The following is a 21072-nucleotide window of genomic DNA, read 5'->3' on the forward strand; positions in this document are numbered from 1 at the left end:
ATTCTTATATATTTTTATTATATTGCTGCATTTGCTGCTTAAAGTGTCTTAGATTTTGTGTTACTTATTTATCTACTTAATATTTCATTAGTATTTTGTGGCATTCATGTGGACGGCAAAGTAAGAATTTGTACAAGGAAACAAGTTTCCTAACTGTGCATATGACAAATAAAACACTTTGAACTAAATGTGACCTTTCTGTTTCTGTTCAGAGAGCCGATTCTCAGGAGCCAGAACTGGCCTACTTACTTTATAATGACCTATTTACAAAAGCCAAATGTCTTCTAGAGACAGACAGCAGGGTTGAATTTTAAACTTGAACTAGCCTAGAATTCAGACAGTGTGATCTGTGTTCCTGTAAAAGCATCTCAACTAACAAAGATGGCAGACATTTACTGTCTTTTATTACACCACAGCTTGCACATTTGGACAGAACATTTAGGATGATGACACTGTGGCTTAAACAAGGCCAGTAAAAAACTAAATATGGAATTTGCTCTAAACATACCAAATTAGAAAAGCATAATTTGTAATCACGACAGCTGTAAGTAGTGGGTTGCCATCTGCCTTAATTATATTGCTTCATGAAACAGAAAGACAAATGTAAAGGCTGAAATTGGGACAAGGAAGTGGTTGCTGCTGGACTGGACTGTTAAAATGAGATGAGGAGAAAACAGGAAGAGTCAAGACCATGTGATAACAGTCTTTACCACAGTTTGGATCTGGATTAAACAATCTCTTGCATATCAGCTGATCTGAAACAAATCTGAGAAAGAAAACAACATGCTTACATCTCATAAAGATCAACATATGTACTGTATACAGCTCACTAAATCAAATCAATATATACAATGTCAACAAATCTTACATGTCAACAAGACATTACAACATACCTCAATTATTATTCATTTAGCTACAATTGAACCATTGCATACAGTACACTAGGAAAAGATATAGGAAAGTACGGTATTTTAATTAATATATTTTAGCTCTATGAAATAGCCTTATATTTTTACTGAAAAAATCCAAATGTAAAATCATTTTAAGGTGCAACTTGCAATAGAACTATTGCGCCGACAAAATAGGACAGACAATATTCTTAATACTCTTAATAATACTCTCTATAAACTCACTATTACTGTATAACCATTTCATAGAATACCTTCAATGGGCACAGTGACTGCATGACCATGTAACCTGCTAGTTCAACCTGCCACAACCACAAAGTGCCTTCGACATGGAGGGAAATCCAAGCTAACAAGTCCTAACCATTCTTTGACCTAAAAGTGCTTGTTGTGCAGGACAGGCCATGTGCACTACAGTACACTTGTGTAGAATATAGAGAAGACAGGAGTACAATGTTTTCTTCACTAGCAACTCTGTGTACAAACATCCTATTAATGCAATTTAACAAGGTTAAAAACAACAACTGATCACAGAGGAAATTGCGGTCCTGCAAAGAGGTGGCTGCAAAGCCCGCTGCCTTCCTGTGGTGGTGATTTCAAATTGAGGTATTTCTTAACCATCATATCAGGGGCAATAAACCATTGGTTTCATCACAGATTCAAGACAACGTATAACAGACCACCAACAACAGCAATGCAAGTGATTCAACTAATAGACCTACACATTTCATATACTTTGACTGTAATCACTATGTTTGGGAAAAAAAGCATATGTATTGTATATGTAAATGTTGTTCTCTTCAGAAAATGTGCTCCTGTCTGGCTCAGTTGTTAGCAGGCTAACTTTTAAAAGAGTAACATAAACCTTAACAGAACATACTGGAAGCATATCACAAGCCTAAATACAGTTTACTGTGGTTAGCTACTTAACAGGTTGCAGAATTTAATCCAGGTTACATTTCCCTTTCAGAAGTGTACTTTCAGCAGTTGACAGAAAAGTGGGAAACCTGGCAGAAATACTGGATGCAGATGTTCTTAGCTGGTTTCTTCTTAACTCATTATAAAATCAAATGACTTCACTTTTTCCTATTTCAGACTTTTCTAGTCCAAACTGACAGTTGCTGGTCATATCGACAAAATAAATTCCACTGCCCCTCAAAGGCTGTACAACAACATCTCAATATCATCCAAATGCTTAAGGTCATGAGTAATGAGAAACCGGGTGATGACAGACTGGTATCATCCAAAAAAAAAAAGCAAAACAGTGATGCAGTTCACTCACGTACTTGGTACTGACGCTGTTGTTGAGCCTACCCTCTACCCGAGCGCTCTGAAATGCAACTGCCCAAAATACTTGTCCTTTGCTGAGCTCCAAAAGATTCTGACGACAATAACAAAGGGTCAGGAGCAACTGCTGTCTGACTCAGTACAGCAGTTGGGATGAGGAAGTACTACAGTCTGCCAACCACTGTGCAGAGTGCTGTTGCTAGTTTCACTTTCTCATACAAAGAGAAGCAGAGCGACAGAATGTCAGCCGTGGGCACGTTTTTCTTCTCTCACAGTTTTTCCAAACTTTTCCTTATTTGTGAAGATCGGACAGTGACAAAGGGAGAATGGCCAAAGAGGAGGAGGAAGAGGAGGACAGATTTCTAACATGTGGCACTGAGACTAGATGGCCATGAACCGCAGCATAAAACATTACTGTTTGAAAGGCAGGTTCATGCACTTTGTTCATGGGACAATGGTTCACATTTTGATTTACTGTGTAAAGCAAATACTCGTGTCTCCGAGACATTTCTCTGCACTATGACTCACTGAAGTAAATTCTTAAAGTTAAAGATTGATTTATGACATTGTTGTCAGTCCTTTACTTCCAGATGACCTGTAGGCTGTTTGGGCACAACCAGTAACTACCAGCACTGACAAAGCCAGTCTTTGTCTCAGACACGCTTCTTAATGTGAGGGTGGACCATTTGTGAAGGGCTCTGATTTAATTTGATTTGATTTATTCTTTCAAGCATGTAAAAACAGTTGATATGGCAACACACATAATTTTACACATAATCCAATATCAATGTGCTTATACCTAGTACATGCTTGAATGGAGTAGGAAGAAGTCAGACTTATCCAGTCCTACCCCATGACATCATCTTACCATCATTGGTTTGCATGCAGTAAATGATTCACTTCTACCCACACAAGTATTATACTAAAAAAAGATTATAACAGTGTTAACATTCTTACATAATTATCTTCTACACCACACATTTTATACTCTCCAATAACAGTCCAATTTGGATCCCACAGCATACATGCCGTATGCTGTGGGATCAAGGACATAGAGCATGTGGGTACAGAGTGTACAGCACTCTGGGTCACAATGAAACAGGCTACAGTTTGTGGCAAGTCCTAAACTGAGGAAATTGGAGTGAGTGCATGCAGTGCACACACTGACTTTGAGCTTAGCTCATTCGGTTTAGCACCCTCCCATACCAACTTTCTACACAGTGACCAGCATTGTGCTCAGGAAATGTGCTCCAGCTGGTCCTTGAGAATCACTGATCTGACACTTAAATCACCGCACAATAATCAGCCCAAAAAATAACCTGAGCAATGATAAATAAAAAATACCCTACACATGTCCTGATGTTACAGGCATTATTGACAGCATGTAAAATAAGTGTGTGTCACTCACTCCCACTACATTTATTCACAAGTACCACTGTGAGAGACCAGTAATTATAATGATAGTGATAGTTTCTAAGCCCCAAAAATAACCAACTTACAAAAAAAAAAAAAAAAAAAAAAAAAAAAACCCAACAGGAATAAGCTTCCATATGACTAAGACCATATATTAAACCTGAACACTTAAAGAAAGGATGAATTAGCAAACAGAAAACAGCAGACCCCTGGAGTACAAAACAGGCCAAGCATTACTAAATAATGATGAAACATAAAGCTTGTTCCCTTGCTTTTCCCTCCTCCTGTCCATAGGAAAGAGTACTGAGCAAGACTCTCCACACAGACATAACATGATGTGAAAGCAAATATAAAATGTGCATAATGGTAATTCAGCTGAGTATGTGGCTAAATATAATTTTCCATGACCACTGTGAGTAGAGCCTACTTTCATTATACACCAAATGTTGAGAAAACTGTTCCAACATATTAGAATAAGATGTAAAGATTCAATCCCAGGCTTCATTTCTGGGCATGAATTAAATTTAGATAATTTAATATTGACTGTGGAACACTGAGTCGCCTCCTATTATTTTTAAGGACTTAGCAGTGATATGAGAAACAAATAAACTGTTGTGCAATTTATACCCAAACCTTATATATAGTAACTATAATTAAATGAAACACAGCTGGATAGCAACTTTTATGTGTGTGTATGTATACGTATACTGTATATATATACATACACACACACACACACACACACACACACACACACACACACACACACACACACAAACACACACACACACACATACATACATACATATACATATACATATAATGTATAAACTGCCTGACCACGTCTGCAGCTCTGAAGCATCTGTATGGCACCTGGGTCTAGGGAAGTGACGTGTGCAAACTCACTATCACTATCTCAGCTAAACTGAAATAGGAGAGTGTGCGATTAGTTGCTATCCCATGCTCTCCGGTCTCCTTCTGGGTTCCCGGTTAGTCTGGGGGGATCTGAAACTAGTACGCATCCAGACACAGAATTCCTTCCCAAAATCTGCATCAAAGGAGTTACAGCCTAGTTTCACACAAAACAAGGCTGCAAACATGTGACATTTTCTGCAGTTAGTAGCAGTTTGAGAGAGCTGAACAGAAGCAAGGCCAACATGCCAAACACATTAGAATGCCTACAGCTGTACAAACATTAACAGGCTGCACTGCTGGTAATAGAGAACCTGAACCTATAGCCAGGCTGCAATAGTTTGGTGGCTCTTGGTGTTTGTATATATTGTGTTTGAGACTACTGACTATCATGCTAACTGCCTTTGTATGATGCTGACTTGAGTCATTTGCTCAGTGAGCATTCACTAGCACTGATACTGAGTGTAAATCCAGAACCCTAACCAGCCTTTTTGCATGATAATATAATTTTTCAACCAAAACACAGAAAAAACTACTTCTCAGCATCTGAAGTGGAAATAGGCTAAAGATGAGAGCAATTGCCTAAATCAGCATCTTTTAGCTCAATATGAAATGAGAAGAAAGCAGAGCTAGAGTGGAAAGTGCTGAGTTGATTTCCTTTTATAGAGATATAGATCAGTAACATGTCTGCACATACACCCACACAGCAGGGGCCTCCCAAATGTTCATGATAATAACTCACTGGTCTTGGCTGATTCATTTTGATGGCTCATGTCTGAAAGGAGGGGCTAGGAAGTTAAATTCCCCATTTGTCTGAAAGAAGACTGTTATTGTATGTAGCTTCAAAGAACTCTGCTACTGTACACAAAATACACAACCACTTCACAATTATTTTCATCATGATGTGTGCTTAAATTTAACTTTGAAAATGATTTATTTCTCAATTACTAACTTTTATACAACTGACCAACTAAACTGGTTTCTGAAACTATAAGTTTACTGTTATGTTACTTATCACTTTAAAGATCATAAACAAATAGAAACCATAAACATCTTGATTTTTGTGGGCCCATTCAAATGTGGAATTACTGATGTATTAAACTGAGTCACAGCTATCCATTGCCTCCCAAAAGCCCTGTGTGGATTCACCAGGGATACAGAAGTAGGGGCTGAGATATAGTCTCAAAGTATATTTCATCTGCTTCATCTTTCTCAGAGCTGGGCTCCCTCGAGGGCCCAACTTCCTGCTCTGACAGTGTCAAAGTTCTTGCCTGATAAACAGTCAGCCAGAGCCATGTTGCAGAAACTTCAGCTGCTTTTCTGTCTGCCTACAACTACAGTGAGTGGGTGGACTCCATAGAAACACTAGCATAGCATCCATGAGAACAGGTGGAATAAAAAGAGAACCACTAAGCAGAGATCAGTGTTTTTCCACAGTGGAACATCATAGTATTAGTGCCATTGAGTAGAAGTATTGTCCAACGCAAAAGGAGCATTCCCTACTCTGCATCTTTTTGGTTTGCAACAGTGCAGAGACTGCTGAACAGCTATGTGCTGTCCACTGTGGGTGTGTTCAGTTTAACCTGTATGGGAGACTGAAAGAGATTACAGTGGGCCAGATATTGTTCATCAACTAAGCAAACATTTTAATGACACTCCCCATGCACAGGCAAACACTTGAAAACTTGTTTGTCCTGTTAAACTGGATGGGATAACTCAATGATATCTTGTTTTATTATTGGATTGTTCATTGAATTTCTATATTGGTATTGCTCGCAGGCTACAGAGGAGGCAAAAGGAAGCCTGACCATCATGTTGACAGAGACATTAACATTCCTTGGAGCCAGCAAGTTAGACTGTGATGTTTGTCAAGTATGCAGTCTGTTTCCTGGATGTCCCTGAGCTAAAACATAGCCAGAGGAAAATGATGCTTAGAGCTTCACAGTTAATGTACACCTTTCAGACAGGAAACACTTGTGTGCCTGTGCAATGCATTTTTCACTAATGCCCTTTTGGTAGATGATGCACACTTCAGATGAAAAATAAAAAGAGGGAAGGTAGCCTGACAATCCTGTGTAGGCTGGGGGACATCTGTGCCTGTGCAGGTTAGAAGTACTGAGTTCAAATATCAAGCTAAATTAGCTGAAACCTACTGACAGCAAACTGAGTAGCTTCATATTCTGTCAGAAGCAGCAGTACTTTCATTTATTCAACTGACTGAATGCCACACCAGTTCTCAGTCCTGCTCTAATCAGCCCATCTCCTCTTATCTCCTCAATTAAAGCCTCTTCCATTGCAGTAAAGGATGTGCCACTCCAACTGGAATCAGTCCTCGCCTCCTGAAGAGGATAACTCTTTCTTCTCCACTCTCACTGACTGCTTTCCGTGAATGTGCATGAGTGGGAAAGGCAGAGAAATATGTTTCTAACTATACAGGTATTTCCTCATTTTAAAGAATGTGAGAGCCTTTCTTGACATAAACAAGAGGGTCACCGTTCACAGCAGGGTTTCCTAATATTCTCACCTTCTCATGTATGTCAATGGGCAGGACAAAAATATACAGACACCTCTGAATACAATGTAGTCTAGTACAACACCACCTTTAACTATAACCTCAATAATGAACATATAATAGAATGAGTACATTTATGACAATCTCACCAAAAACTGAAACATTTTGAGCTTCATAAAAACAAATGTGCAAAGGCAGAAGTGTTATATTGAAGTGCATACAGATGTACAGGTGGTCATAATGTTATGCCAGACTGGTGTATTCCTCAGAGTATGCAACAACACAGAGAGATAACCCTGAATTCCCTTTAGAACATCACACATTTACAGCAATTTAAATTAAGGATGCACCAACACCAATACCAGTATCAGATATTGGGTCTGATACTACCCTCTAGTACTTGTACTCGTAAAAGTTGTCCGATACTACGCACCAATACCACTTAACAACATTACATTAACCTCATGCTGGCTGAGATGCTAGTGGAGAATAAATTTCAGTGGTTCATGAATATTTTAACATAAATGATGATGACAAAAATAAAGACTGACAGGCAGATAAGGGTAGTAGTAATGCATATGTTGTACCAGACCGTCATGATGAAAAAGGAGCTGATCCAAAAAGCAAAGCTCTCAATTTACCAGTCTACACTCCATGAGCTGTGGATAGTGACCGAAAGAATAAGATCAGGAATATAAGTAGCCCTACATTAGTTTCCTTCACAGGGAGTAATAGAGTGTGGCATTCGGACATCAAAAGGAACCAGTTGATGTGGTTCGGGCATTTTATCAGGATGCCTCCATACAGCAGCCAGTTTAAAGAAAGAACACTAACCCTTGTTAAATTAAACTTGCTGCTGTGGGTGGGGGTTGGAAAATAATTTTGTCCTAAAAGAGGGCTGCACTTCTACAAAAGCTAAAAACCACTGTGTAACCACTGTATGTTACACAGTTGGGTACAGACCTTCAGTCAGTTACGTTCTTTTTAATAGCATGGCAGTGCTGTGTTTATCAGTCTTCAAACTTGCATAACCTGCTGTTATATTTTATTTAATCACAATCAGAAGGTAGATCTCATGAAAATAAAAACTGTCTCAAGTTTTTTATGGTCATTACAATTGTTGTAGTAGAAACACTGAATTGTTATTAAGTATTGGTACTTTGTATCAGCGAGTACTTGGTCTGAAAAAAGTGATATCAGTGCAACACTAATTTAAACTATTCTTAAAGAGATCACCAGGTATCATTTTCTGTTTAACAAAGCAAGCCATACCACCAGTGTACCACCACTGGGTACTCTCTATGTAACCCCCAGCTATTAATAGGAAGCCAATGACAGGACCTGCCTGGATAACAAGTTGAACAGAGGATGAGAGCAGCTATTAAAAAAATAAAAATAATGGGAGATTCAGTGCTCCAGGCTCTACAAGGGCATACAGAGCATGTGTGCAGGTGAGGGTGATGCACCCAACCATGACAAACACAAAGGTTGTATAAACAGAATGTATCCACTTTACTTGGTGCTGCAGTCTAACTGACACAAGATCAGCTTCACTTGGTGTCTTTTGTTTCATACACTGTCTATCATGAACACAGAGGCCACAGTATTTTCCCTTCTTGGATGGTTTACCATGAGAAAAACAAAGACTGTAATTAGTGACAGACAACATCCACATTGACTACATCATAGTTGACCTCTCTTTCTTTCTGGAAATCAAAAGGAACAGACATAATTGAAAGCTGTCTTTTGTTGCCCATTTGGTTTCTCCCATAGGACTCATACGTGTACCACTGCAAGGCTGGTCTCTGTAAACACAAGACAGTAATGTAAGCTCTGCAATTAGGTTATGTTACAACTTCACTTTCCATTTTGTCATTAATGAAATGCCCAATTATGCTGCACAGCAGGCCATGACAAAACAGCAGAAGGTTATAATTCAAGTATCGTTACTTTAGAGCGATCTGATGTTTGCGAAACAATCTGATAATGTTATGTGGCAAAAATAGAATTACAGCAGTAGCTTAGTCAGGATAGGCTGCCATGATGAAGCATTTATGGACCTACTGAAGACATAAACAACAACCCTTTGTAGATAACCACACTAAACACAACATAGCCTTTTTTGACGCCACTGATCTAATGAGGAACAAATGGCTGGCTGATCAAAACGCTCAAAGTGTACTGAAGTGGTTCCAAAGGCAACTTGCCATTGGCAGCAAAATGTGAAATTTACAGAAAATACAGAGAAAACTTAGCAGTAGATCCAATTTGGTCAATTCATTTATAACTTGATCTGGCAGTACATTCCCAGGTTTCTATGGGTGAGGAAAATATGAGAATCTTATATAAGAAGCAGGTGCTGGAACGCACCTACTCTACACTGAAATTGGATTCAAATGCCCAGCTTTATATTTTATAATGAAGATATTTTAGATTAAAATATAGGCCTATATAATGTCTGAAGGCCAACAAAATAATGAATAAATAAAGACCACAGCATTTTTTCACTAGATATTTATTACAGGCAGTGCAGACAAGGTTCAGTAGCAGCTTCTTGATGCTGGGAAATAAGATTTAAAGGACAATTAAAATAGTGAATAAAATCTTAAAATCAAAATAAATTAAACTAAGACTTGCTTTAGTGTTTCTTGTGAAAAATTTCAAAGGGTGGTGCATGACTTCACTGGCCCATTTTTAAATGCTGGCCACAGCGTTGACTGAATTTAGGATGCTGTATTTTCACTGATCTTGGAAAACACCAGTTCTTTGCCCAATTGATGCACTTAATGAGACTCATCTGTACTGCTCAGCAGCATTTTAGTGGTTTTTTTATTATTATCATGCTCAACCTGGATTGTCCTCTGTATGCTGGCTGCTTGCAGCATTTTACCAAACATTATATTGAATACTTATTTTGAAACTAACATTTACATATGGGTTATTTTTGCCGTTATTGTTGTTATCAATGTTCCCTCTTATTTGTTGTGTTCCATGTTTTTGTCCGCTATAATAAATTTCCTCTGGAGGGACAATAAAGATCTGAACTTGATGTCTCTCCAAACATGAAAACTATCAACACACTACCAGAAACGTATAACACAATCACTGTGTTAAGCCTTTTACTTACAACCAGAATACAATAACCAGTAAGCCAATAAAAAGGTTTTTATGAAGAGAAAAGGAGCAAGAATCCAGCTGACCACACGACTCATCATTAGCGAATAAACGGACCCATTTAGAATTAATATCTGAGCCATGTACTACTTGTTAAACGTGCAAAATAATAACGTGTATAAGGTTACGCCCGTGATAGGTTACTCGACTTTCTGTCATACAGTGACACATCACCCACTGTGAAAACAACGTGTCCTTTGGCTGATTTATGACAGACGTATCAGGAAACACACGTCTACTTCATAAGGGCTCAACACTATTCGTTAAATTAAAGGAAGAGCGACGTGTAAAGCCAACTGTCATCACTCAGGTTGGCTGTTCTCACAACTGGTCAAACCAACTGATCCCGCGCGACTCTCAGACACCTTTTCTCATTTTCACTGGTTTATACATTTTAAACCCAACAAATTAGCAAAAGGAAGATGAAATGACGAACGCTATCAAAACAAAAGAATATCAATAGCCACTAGCTTCAACTCACCTGTTCAGTACTGCGACGATGCTGCTGTTGTTGGACCGTGATGATGCTGCTGCCGCCACACTCACACGACTCTCCGCCGGCTGCTGCTGCAACTGATAGGTGGAGCGTACGCAAAATGTTTGGCGCAGTACGCGAGGCGATTTTGGGAAATGTAGTCTTTCTATTAAAAACGTTGGAGGAAAGTACACAGACCCATTTCCTCCAAGTATCTACAATATATACTGTATATTGTAGATACTTGGAGGCTTTTTTGTTGTTGTTTTAAATAACTGGATATTCTTGAATAGAAACTGGCATAATCCAAACATGGTTTGCATGCAACAAGCCTTGGATCCAGCCCCAGCTAGTCTCTAACCATCTGACTACCCTCATGTGGCGGCACTGTCTTGAATCCACATCTGGGATGAGTCTGAAAAATTGATAAAGTACTGTACATTTATTTGTGAATGTAAATTTTATCTAGACAATCCTCTCTAATCCTTCAACACATGATAATGTGTCACTGTCTACTACAAGTGTGTGACAAGACACTACAACAAGCAATGTCTGTCATGACGTGGCTGCATGGCTGGACTGAAATTCACAACTCTGGGGTTAAGATGAAAAACTGCCCTCCTGTAAAGAAGACTTCAGATTGACCATGTCCAGATTCCTAAGGACACTGAAAACTGATTCAGAAGGGTGAGTGATAATTTAGTCAGGCTAGTAATGTTAATTATGCCTTTGCTGTTGTCCTAATGTCAGGTATGCTGGTTTGTGTTTAGCTCATGTGGCATCCCAACAGCCACAGTAAAGCAGTTACAATGCCGTTAAGGCAGAAAACACACTCACTGTGTTTGTCTCTCTCTGTCTGACATGGCCACAGTAGATAGACAAGCTCACAGTATCCCAAGAACTGTTGGATTTGGGGAATTTAATAAAAAGATGCCCAAGAGCTTTTCTGACACTGTTATTCAAAAAGAGGCCTTGGCCTATTGAAGAACTGGAGATTTGCTGTGTATAAACTCTAAAACCTATCAAATGGAACAAGGAATATTTGGACCCTGTTTCACATGGCAATCAGATGTATTGTGTTTCTGAGTATATACAGTATGTATGAATAATTTCTTATGCTACATGGCATTATTGACCTGTTAACCTTTTTAGGAAAATATTAAAAATTCTGCTAGTTTGGCAACATATGCTAAAGATTTAGTTATCATAAATGGACAAACATTAATATTTAACAGAAATTTGCATTATACAAACCTTTTTTTTGCAGAAGCCTTGGATCTAGCCCCAGTTGTGCAACAGGGGGAGGAGTTTGGTTTCTCACTGCTGGTTTACAGTTGTAGAACTTCCAGACACAAGGTGAGCACTGAAAAGTCTCACAAGTTCTTTTGTCTCTTTGTCCAACATGGGCGCCATGAAAATGTATAGTGTATCTATGTCTTTGCTTTTGCTTCTCATATCATACAGGTGGACGAGTTTCAGTTGCTAACCATCTGACTACTGCCATGATGTGGGACCAGTTTACAAATTTATTGACCACACATTAAAAGTCAAAAGAACAGCAAAACGGCATTAACTGATAAATTGAATTAATAAATTGTAAAATGAGACCCTTGAAATAAGGTGTCTCCCTCTTTTCTTTTTAGCTTTTGTGAATGCATTGTGCTTCTATATCTTTTATGTTATAAAGTGAGAAAAATTATTTTAAAAAGTGGCTACTTGGTTTGAATTTAGTTTGTTAATTTTACTGTTGAGATGCGTTTTTGTGAATAGTTCTCGGGTACCATCTGCCGTGAATGTTCTAATATTTATATAACACCTGAACAACTGGTGCTAGCAGGATTACAAAAAGACGGCACTGATATGGAAATTAGCGCATGACGCCATCGAGCTACTTTTCCAGCAGCTTCAGCTACTTTCCATTTACATTAGTTGCCAACTCTGGGACTACATGCGTTTAAAAAATATGGTGCCATTTGCTTTAGGCTACTTAGGCTAAATAGGCCTATAGGACTCAGCACCTCACCAAACAGCAAAAATAAATAGGATGAGTTTTTAATATAAGATTTTACATATTACATTTAACATTCGCACACTCTACATCACATGTGTCAAACTCAAGGCCCGCGGGCCACATCCGGCCCGGCGTACAGTTACATCCGGCCCGCGAAATCATTTTATATATCTTTTTTTAATGGCCCGATATGAAGCGCCGATAAGACACAAACTACAAATCCCATAATGCAGCGCAACAGCTGCCTTACCGAATGATGCCACATACCTGCGATCATTCCCGCATCAATTACGTCAGATCAATCAAGCGTCTGTTGATGTATACAACCCTAATTTCAAGTCAAAGCTAGCCCATAACAATGGCCAAGAGGAAAGTTGATTCTGAAAACAGAGCCTTTCTAAACCGGAGGGAGCCTGAGTATATGTTTACTGACATTGTCGGTAAACCTGTGTGTCTTATTTGTGGAGCTAATGTGGCTGTAATTAAGGAATATAACCTAAGACGGCACTACGAGACAAAACATCAGGACAAGCTGAAAAACGTGAATGAAGAGCAGAAGCTACAGAAGGTAGAGGAGTTGAAGAGGAATCTGACATCACAGCAGACGTTTTCACCAAAGTGAAATCACAGTGAAGCTGCTGTGAAAGCATGTGCCAAAAAGGAGGATACCGGGGCAGAGGCAAGCGGGGTTCGTGGCTGGCTCGATGCTGTTGAGTGTACGTTGGCACCAGTTGGAAAATAAAGCCTGTGAATGAGACCAAATGCTTCTGGCATCTTTGTGGAGATATCTGGCGATATCACATAAGGCTTAGCAGAAATAGGGTTGCTGATTTTAAGTTCAAGTTTATTTATTTTGTAATAATAGTGTATGCGGTCTATTTCGATTCATCTTTATTTTCAAAAGTTTTAGTCTGTTCAGTTAATTTTTATCCTGTTCGGCCCGTGACCTAAAGTGTGCTTTGAGTTTTGGCCCCCTGCGCGATTGAGTTTGACACCCCTACTCTACAGCCTCAAAAATTACCATAACAGTGATACAAAAGTATTATATATCCTCCATCAAGATAGCATTTACTGCAGGGCTGCTGATGAAACACATTACAGGTTGACTTTGTGTCGAATATGCTGACACGAACGGCTCTTATAAAAGATGGAAGGAAAAATGCTTTTTAAAATTATTTATTTTTTTAAGAAAGAGGCTTTTCTCTTCTCTTTTAATCATGTTCATATTAGTCCGCTGTCAGACATAAAAAATGTGACGAATCTGCAGCAGCTCGTTCTCGTTCGTACATTTACCGAAAGCACTGTCATTGACAAACATGGCTGGCACTACGAGCGCTTCAAAGCACTGTCATTGACAAACATGGCTGCCACTACGAGTGCTTCAAATGCTGCTGTCTCCGACTCACAAGGTCCAGCTTCGCCTGGTTCGAGTGCGGATAACCCAACGATTCAGTACAGTGTGATTCTGGACCATCTGATCGGGGACAAGAGGCCCATAAAAGACCCGAATCCCGCAGTACTGGGGGGACTGCCGGTGCCGCCTAAAAGCAACGAGCAGAAAATGATAGAGAGGGGAATGGAGAGCTGCGCCTTCAAGTCTGTTCTAGCGTGCGTGGGGGGTAAGCACTAACACTGTTATCATAATTGCTCAGTATCTTGTGTCTATGTCTGCCCATGCAGCTCCAGGTGAGTTTCAAACCAGATCTTATAACGAGGTTTTAGTGTACAGCTCTCTGGTGTCAGATCTCCGAGCTCCACTGTGAATGTGCATGGGGATTTGAAGAGGACGCTGGGATTGGGATCATTGTATGAGGTTTTGTGTGTGTGTTTTCTATAATATAGACCTGAAATGATTTGTTGGCCAGCAAACAATGATTCTTCATTTTTAAGCAAAATGTCGAGCATCATCTGATTCCAAATCATTAATAAGCATCTGCTGTTTGTCTTTGTCATATGTGATAGTAAACAGATTATTTTATGATTCTGGATTGGTATTTAGAAAGAACTGTTTTGTAATGATTATTTTCAGTATTTAATTGACCAAATCATTAATGAGTAAAGAGGAAAAGCAGCATGCATCTTGCTTTCCGCCAATCTGTACATTATTTAAACTAACTTGTAAGTCACTCATATTTGTGTTTTTGCCTTCCACAGGGTTTGTCCTTGGAGGAGCTTTTGGTATCTTCACAGCTGGCATTGATACCAATGTCGGCTTTGACCCTAAAGACCCTCTGAGAACTCCAACAGCACGGGAAGTCCTCAAAGACATGGGCCAAAGGGGGATGTCCTATGCCAAAAACTTTGCCATTGTGGGCGCCATGTTCTCCTGTACAGAGTGCATCATAGAATCAGTAGGTCATGCAAACACATCTCGAAATGCAAAGAAAACAGTATGATTGTGTTACACAGTGAGATTTAGAGATTTAAAAAAGTAAACACTTTACTAGGTGTGTGATAAGATCTCATGCCATGACATCTCGCGATATTAAAATGTGACGATATTTCATGTTGAGGCAAAAGCTCTCTTGGATTATCAGTATATAACAGAACCAGAGCAGCATGCAGCAGCCAGTGTGACAGAGTGATATGATGCGTTCACATTAGTCCGGCAAAAACACAACTCCCTGCTGTGACTTAATGCACAGGGTTGCAGGGGGAGTGTTGTAGGTGTGATAACGGCCACGTTGTGACAGGTCGCTATGAAGAGCATCATTCATGTTTCCACCCTGTGAGTTTCCGTTGTATTTTGCCTAGCCATGCTGCTAACATAGCCTACTCTAGTTTGGCACCAATTCTACCACCAGTGTGTCGCATTGAGAGATAAAAAAACACAGTTTAACATCCAGTACTAATGAAAACGCATGATGTGTCGTTATGGTGCATCAGTTACTGCTCAGATTTGACAGTGAATAGCAGTGAGTGCTCATGCTAACAAGGTAAACAAAAGCATTCTTCCTGTTGGCGTCCATGTCCAATTGTCCCCCTGTACATAATTGGTCAATGCAGCGCTTTTGCTGGATGATGTCACCATCTGGTGTGGTCTGTTGAGGGTGAAAATAGCAGAGGTCACACACGGCTTCAGTTAGAAGTTAGAAGCTCATGCAGTTATAAGGTCTGAAGAGACTCCTGTGACATCATACAGCAGAGAAGCCAGTCAGTTGAGTTTGTGGCAAAACCCTTTACAGTGTTGCATATAGTTGTCTTTTACTGCATAGGAGGATTCATCCTCAGAAAGTAGAACTGAAGTGACATTCATTACAAGATGATTAGTTAAAACATTTCAAAATGCACCTGCACTGTTCTGCTGCAGTGTTTCACAGTTTGGTCAAACATTTGTCTTGGCTTTTCTGGTAAAGGTGCATAGGGATATTACAAAGATTCTTCAAGCATGGATTGCTTAAGGATACCATTCAGTATCCTAGGTTGAATAATCAGATGTTTTGGGAACCTCCGGAATAGTTATCTTGTGCTTTTTGGTCTGACAGCGTCCTCTGGTGGGAAAAACCACTTGTTGATTTAGATTTTTCCAGGTGATGATTGCATAAGGCCTTAGCCGTCCCTGGTAGGCTAGTGGCTAAGGTGCAGCGCTCTCGCCGCTGCAGCCCGGGTTCGAATCAGGGTTGTGTCAGGAAGGACATCCGGCATAAAACATGTGCCAAATGTCAACATGCTAGTTGTCAGTGTGACGATTCACTGTGGCGAACCCTAAAAACGGGAAAAGCCAAAAGTGACTTTCTTTCTGATTGCATAAGGCCTTCAAAATAATAGTCCAAGTTATTATAGTTCACTTATAGGACCAAGTTAATTAATAATTTTAACTGGAAACCCACATTATTTCCTGGCTTTTTCTTCACTTCTTTTGTATTTGGCCTCTACAGACAAATGCCCAACAACTTTAACTTCTTTCTTGTGTCTGTTTTTCACTTGCAGCACAGAGGCAAATCTGACTGGAAGAACGCAGTGTACAGCGGTTGTGTAACTGGAGGAGCCATTGGATTCCGTGGTATATAACCTGGTATATCTACTTTGCTGTTTTAAATTAAAAGTACATTGTTTCTAATGTGTTTCTATGTTCTGTCTTGTAGCTGGTCTGAAGGCTGGGGTCCTGGGATGTGGAGGCTTTGCTGCATTTTCCGCTGCCATAGAATATTATTTGCGATGAACTATAAGGAGTGTCTCTATGGATGAGAACTTAATTGCTGCACATGTAGATGAGCCAGTGAAGACTCGCACTATGAAAAGTCCAGCCATGTAAATCTATACGTGCACATGGAGGACTGCTGCAAAAGCAGAAGTGATGTATTTGGTGGAAGTGTCAGGTTCCACTTTGTTTCCAGTGGTGACACCACAGTGGGCTACAAAAGACCTGCTTTTGTTTTCCTCCTGTGTCATTACTTTTATCTTGTGGACAGTTTGACTGAAGCAAACAACTTCATTCAGAGAATCAAGGAACCAAGCAGACTGGGTCTGCTTCTGTATTGGAGCTATAAAGATGAGAATCTCCTTCGCTCTGTGTAACGACCAACTTGGACTCAGATGAACACGGTTCTTGTTGTAGAACATGAGTATGATGTGTCAGTAACTAATCCACATCAGGATTATTTATATTAAAGCTGTTCTTTGTTCACTGTTTTTTCTCTTAATTACATCCATGACAGCAAAGTCACTGAATGCTTTTTCATTACACTACTCATTATAATTTGAATCTATCTAATGTACTGTATGTAAATATGTCCTTATTCCGGTCGGCAATTATTTTTCTCAGGTAGATAACTTTATCAAACATTTTACATGGCGTTCACTGAGTAAAACTCTTTTGGGGTTCCACCATGAGAGGCAGCCAGATCTCCAGTCCCAAGCCTCCCCTCTGCCTTTACAAAATTATAGATCAATTTGGGGCCAATGTTGTTATAAATTATGAGTACAACACAAACAAAATCACATATTAGTCTCAAGTCATTGGTGATGGCATTATTTAATAGCTTTGACAAAGCTCAGACCATTAAAAATGTACCAGTTGTTACATATAGTTAGTAGTTAGATTGACTAAATACAAATCTGCTTATTGAGCAAAACCACTGGAAAAAATCTTGCTGAGATCATCTATGATATAAATTTCTAACATTTGATTTGCACAAGACCGTTTTGTCATTAAACCTTAACTTATTTTTTGGCATTTTACACTTTAGTATGCTTTGGTTTTTTACATTATAGTGACAGTAGTACAGTAATCATCACTAAACTAGAGTGAGGGCACATAAATTGATACCATTAACTGTTAACTAACCTCTTTACAGCTTAGGTTAAATTAAAGTATGGAATATGTTGGTAAAACAGATGCTGAATGATTAAAAAAAGTGATATAATGTATCTAAGATAGTGTAGAGATTTTGTTACTATATATATCCTGTAGATATGTAACTCTCTGTGCACGTCATAGTCTCCACTTACCTTTTTGCTCTTACATCATGAACAAAAAAGCTGTTAAGCATTTTCTATAGGAACTCCAGGGTTGTTTTTCTTTTCCTGGCTCCTTGATCTCCTCCCATTGCTCCCACTAAACCTGAGACTACCATGATACTGATAGGTCCTGGAACCTCTGACCAGGACAGACTCATCACAGTACCTCTTCAAGGACCAGTATGTCATGGCTGAAAGACTCCAGGTGGCACAGTCACCTTACAGGCGACTCAGCAGGTAGAGCCAAGTTTGGCTGGGTATGGTCCTCTTCTCCTTGTGTTGAAATGTCCTTTGTAAGACACTGAACCCCTCTGACCAGTACAGCAGTTACAGTAGTAACCCCTTTATCTTGTTTCTTTGGCACCTGCGCCACAGCTGCTCTGTGAACTGACTGGTAATATTTATTTTTGGGGAGTAAATGGACTTGATCAGAAGAAGAGTTTTTTTTTGGGTGGTGTAAGTTACAAATCTACATATACATGTTTTAACAGGTCTGCCCACCATCCTTACTATACCAGGGGTTAAGTATACATGTGCTTGGCACATTTACAGACACAAGAATTAGACTTTAAAGACTACAAAATTGACCACCAGGTGGTGCAATATACAACAATTTGAAATGTTGAAAATCTAAACTCAGTTGACTGGACAAACTATTCTGAAGCCTCGTTGTACCATATAGAAAAAAACAAAAAAGAAGGAAGTCACAGTTCTGACACAATCTGCAAGTCCTCTTAGGCTGAAAATATGTAGTACAGTACATGTACATTACAATACAGTGTAGTTTTACAGTCTATTCTATAAAAATTGGGAGGATAAGGAGTGAGGGAGCCCTCACTATTCTCAAACGCATGGATATATTTTCACCATTATTAGTTATGTTACTGACCCACCTGTTCCCAAAAAGAACATTTTACTGATACTGCAGAACATTACCTCTTAAAGTGCAGATAGACTCAAGGATGGAGTATTTTGGAAACTTTTATTTTGCTAAAAAATGGGGGAAATGTTCACATTGACATTTAGCCTCAGTTTTACTGCAAACTGAAATTAGTCTCAAAGGAAAACATTTATTTTAATCTTATATTAAAAATATCAAAGGTATTCATCTAGCAGTGCTTACAGTATTTTAAGATATGTCTCAGGCTTAATAGCAGAAAGGTTGGTTTTGTACAGAACATAGATGTGTGTTTGCCAGTCATAATGAGGGCCTTGCTGAAACATCCTACCTTTGTGTTACCTGGCCTGGTTTGACTGACAAGCTGAACATGCAATGAGGGCAACTACACAAATCATCCTATAGATTACACCGCTGCAGTAAGACACTTGGAACAAGCTTGCAATGCAACAACAAGAAAAAAAAGCTAAATGTTCCATTCTCTGTATTTTTTCCCCACAACAACCCTCATGTCACAGAGTGGCCTTTCTTCTCTACATAGTGACCTGAAACCAATTGGCAGGATTTCTGGTGATCTTTTCTGGTACAGCTTACCAACCACGATCATGGCGAATGAGAAAATCTGACAAAAAAATTAACATCACTACCTGAATAAACTTCAGAAAACAGACTCCTTAGAGTATTTCTCTAGTTGCACAGAACTGTACAAGTACACATATTATATATATATTTAAAATAAATAGGGCTAATCTGGCCAAGGCCCACTGGGGAGGGCAGTCCTCTCATGTCTGTCTGTACAGAGAGAGGGACATCACCAGACTCTCAGGATCAGGACTCCCTAGCCACTTTAAAACCTCACAGGTTCTCATAGTCCCTTAAACACACACATACACACTGTCACTCAAGTGCATAGGCAACCAAACTTGCTGTTGAACAGAATTATCATACATGTAAATATCATTTCTCTTGAATGCTTTGGATCATGATAGACAAGCTGGAGCCTGAGCCTTTTGCTTTTGGAGATCATTAAACCAGTGTCTAACAAGGGCTAACAAAAAGACACCACCACACACATTTAGCAGGGATTGTGCGGTCTCATGCCAGCGGTGGCCTTCGGACCCCCCATCCTTCCCATTGTGGTCGCAGAAAGCCTCGTCGCTTTGTCGGGGTGGGGGGCTCGGCTCTCCTCATATTACAAACAGGACATGATACGTGGCTACTAGACAAAATCTCTCTCAGCACCTCCCTACAGGTTCAGCTTCGTCTCTTTTCAAGGTTGGGGGGTGGTGGTTTGGAGATGTAAGCAGGAGAGGTGTGGAGGAGGGGGCTGTACAGTTGAGACGAGCTGCCTGCTGGGAGGAGAGGTGAGGCGGGAGCACCGCGTGTTGGGGACCAAGGTTTGTATGGAGTCTCTGACTCTCTTGTCTCCAGGTGCCGCCCTGAGGAAGGTGGGTGGTGATTAAACGTCAGTGGAAAAGTAAAGTGTGTTGCGCTTCAGTTCAGCAAAGGAGATGGGAGGATGCTGCAGGTAGTAGAGCAGCACCTGGACCTACAAGCAGAGAAAACAAGTTTGTGTGATTTCAGTGTAGCCACGGATGTACAGACAACTGTCAGTAGGTGACTGAAGAAAACTCAAAAACCTGATTTATAAGCAGATATATGAACGTTTATGTACAACAGACGTCTGGAATAATTATCCCTCAGAAAGTGCAAGTCACACTGGGAACCTAAAAATATGTCTGTGTTCAGATTTGACAAAGTACCGTCTCCAAGAATGAAGAAGATTTCTGATGCAAATAGAAGACAACAATGCTATAGTTTTAAAATACCTTTGACTGCCTCCATGAGTTGTATGTCACAAGTGTAGCTGGAGACAGCGATGAGTAAGATATATTAGTAATTACTGACTGCGTATCGACGTTTTATGAATACGTGGTACTAGTACATACATGCTCTACAACAATGCTATTTTTTAATCCTTTTATGTTTTGTAGTGACAAAACCTAAGAGCTCTACTCTGGGGCT

The 21072-nt window shown here is 39.6% G+C and overlaps 3 protein-coding genes and 1 long non-coding RNA gene across 14 annotated transcripts in view; 2 read left to right on the forward strand and 2 right to left on the reverse strand.

Annotated features, from left to right (window-relative positions):
• Positions 1-10777, reverse strand: part of specc1 (sperm antigen with calponin homology and coiled-coil domains 1) — an 83231-nt gene extending 72454 nt beyond the window's left edge. For 3 of the 6 annotated variants that reach the window (XM_020600610.1, XM_020600612.1, XM_020600611.1), the window contains exon 1: positions 10685-10776. The gene's annotated coding sequence lies outside the window, so the exon portion shown is untranslated. Of the gene's footprint in view, positions 1-2191; positions 2319-10684 lie in introns of those variants that run through there. The other 3 variants (XM_020600608.1, XM_020600606.1, XM_020600607.1) reach the window with 2 other exon arrangements.
• A 140-nt stretch (positions 10778-10917) lies between these two features.
• On the forward strand, positions 10918-12240 carry LOC109960473 (uncharacterized). The gene is made up of 3 exons (XR_002275011.1): positions 10918-11365; positions 11946-12034; positions 12143-12240. It is a non-coding gene; the product is annotated as an uncharacterized LOC109960473 (long non-coding RNA).
• Positions 12241-13935: 1695 nt separating this feature from the next.
• On the forward strand, positions 13936-17632 carry timm22 (translocase of inner mitochondrial membrane 22 homolog (yeast)). Of its 2 annotated transcripts, XM_020600594.1 has the most exons (5): positions 13936-14005; positions 14050-14308; positions 14844-15040; positions 16620-16692; positions 16775-17632. In XM_020600594.1, exons 2-5 carry the CDS (start codon positions 14050-14052, stop codon positions 16849-16851), a joined length of 606 nt encoding a protein of 201 aa, XP_020456250.1. In that variant the 5' UTR covers positions 13936-14005; the 3' UTR covers positions 16852-17632. The 2 variants fall into 2 exon arrangements, with proteins under 2 accessions (XP_020456250.1, XP_020456249.1); XM_020600593.1 differs by lacking the exon at positions 13936-14005 and having other exon boundaries at positions 14035-14308.
• A 2332-nt stretch (positions 17633-19964) lies between these two features.
• abr (ABR activator of RhoGEF and GTPase) overlaps positions 19965-21072 on the reverse strand; it is a 141467-nt gene continuing 140359 nt past the window's right edge. For 4 of the 5 annotated variants that reach the window (XM_020600483.1, XM_020600484.1, XM_020600485.1 and 1 more), the window contains one exon: positions 20507-20596. In XM_020600483.1, the coding sequence (XP_020456139.1) occupies positions 20507-20596 (90 nt within the window). Of the gene's footprint in view, positions 20597-21072 lie in introns of all 5 variants that reach the window. The other variant, XM_020600481.1, reaches the window with a different exon arrangement.

This window comes from Monopterus albus, unplaced genomic scaffold (genome assembly GCF_001952655.1).
Source record: "Monopterus albus unplaced genomic scaffold, M_albus_1.0 scaffold47.1, whole genome shotgun sequence".
In the NCBI taxonomy this organism is placed as follows: Eukaryota; Metazoa; Chordata; class Actinopteri; order Synbranchiformes; family Synbranchidae; genus Monopterus; species Monopterus albus.

Coding starts and splice junctions, on each gene's coding strand:
- timm22 (XM_020600594.1), top strand. CDS start 14,050: ATGGCTGCCACTACGAGTGCTTCAAATGCTGCTGTCTCCGACTCACAA. Junction 14,309..14,843: donor TGTTCTAGCGTGCGTGGGGG/GTAAGCACTAAC, acceptor TGCCTTCCACAG/GGTTTGTCCTTGGAGGAGCT. Junction 15,041..16,619: donor CAGAGTGCATCATAGAATCA/GTAGGTCATGCA, acceptor TTTCACTTGCAG/CACAGAGGCAAATCTGACTG.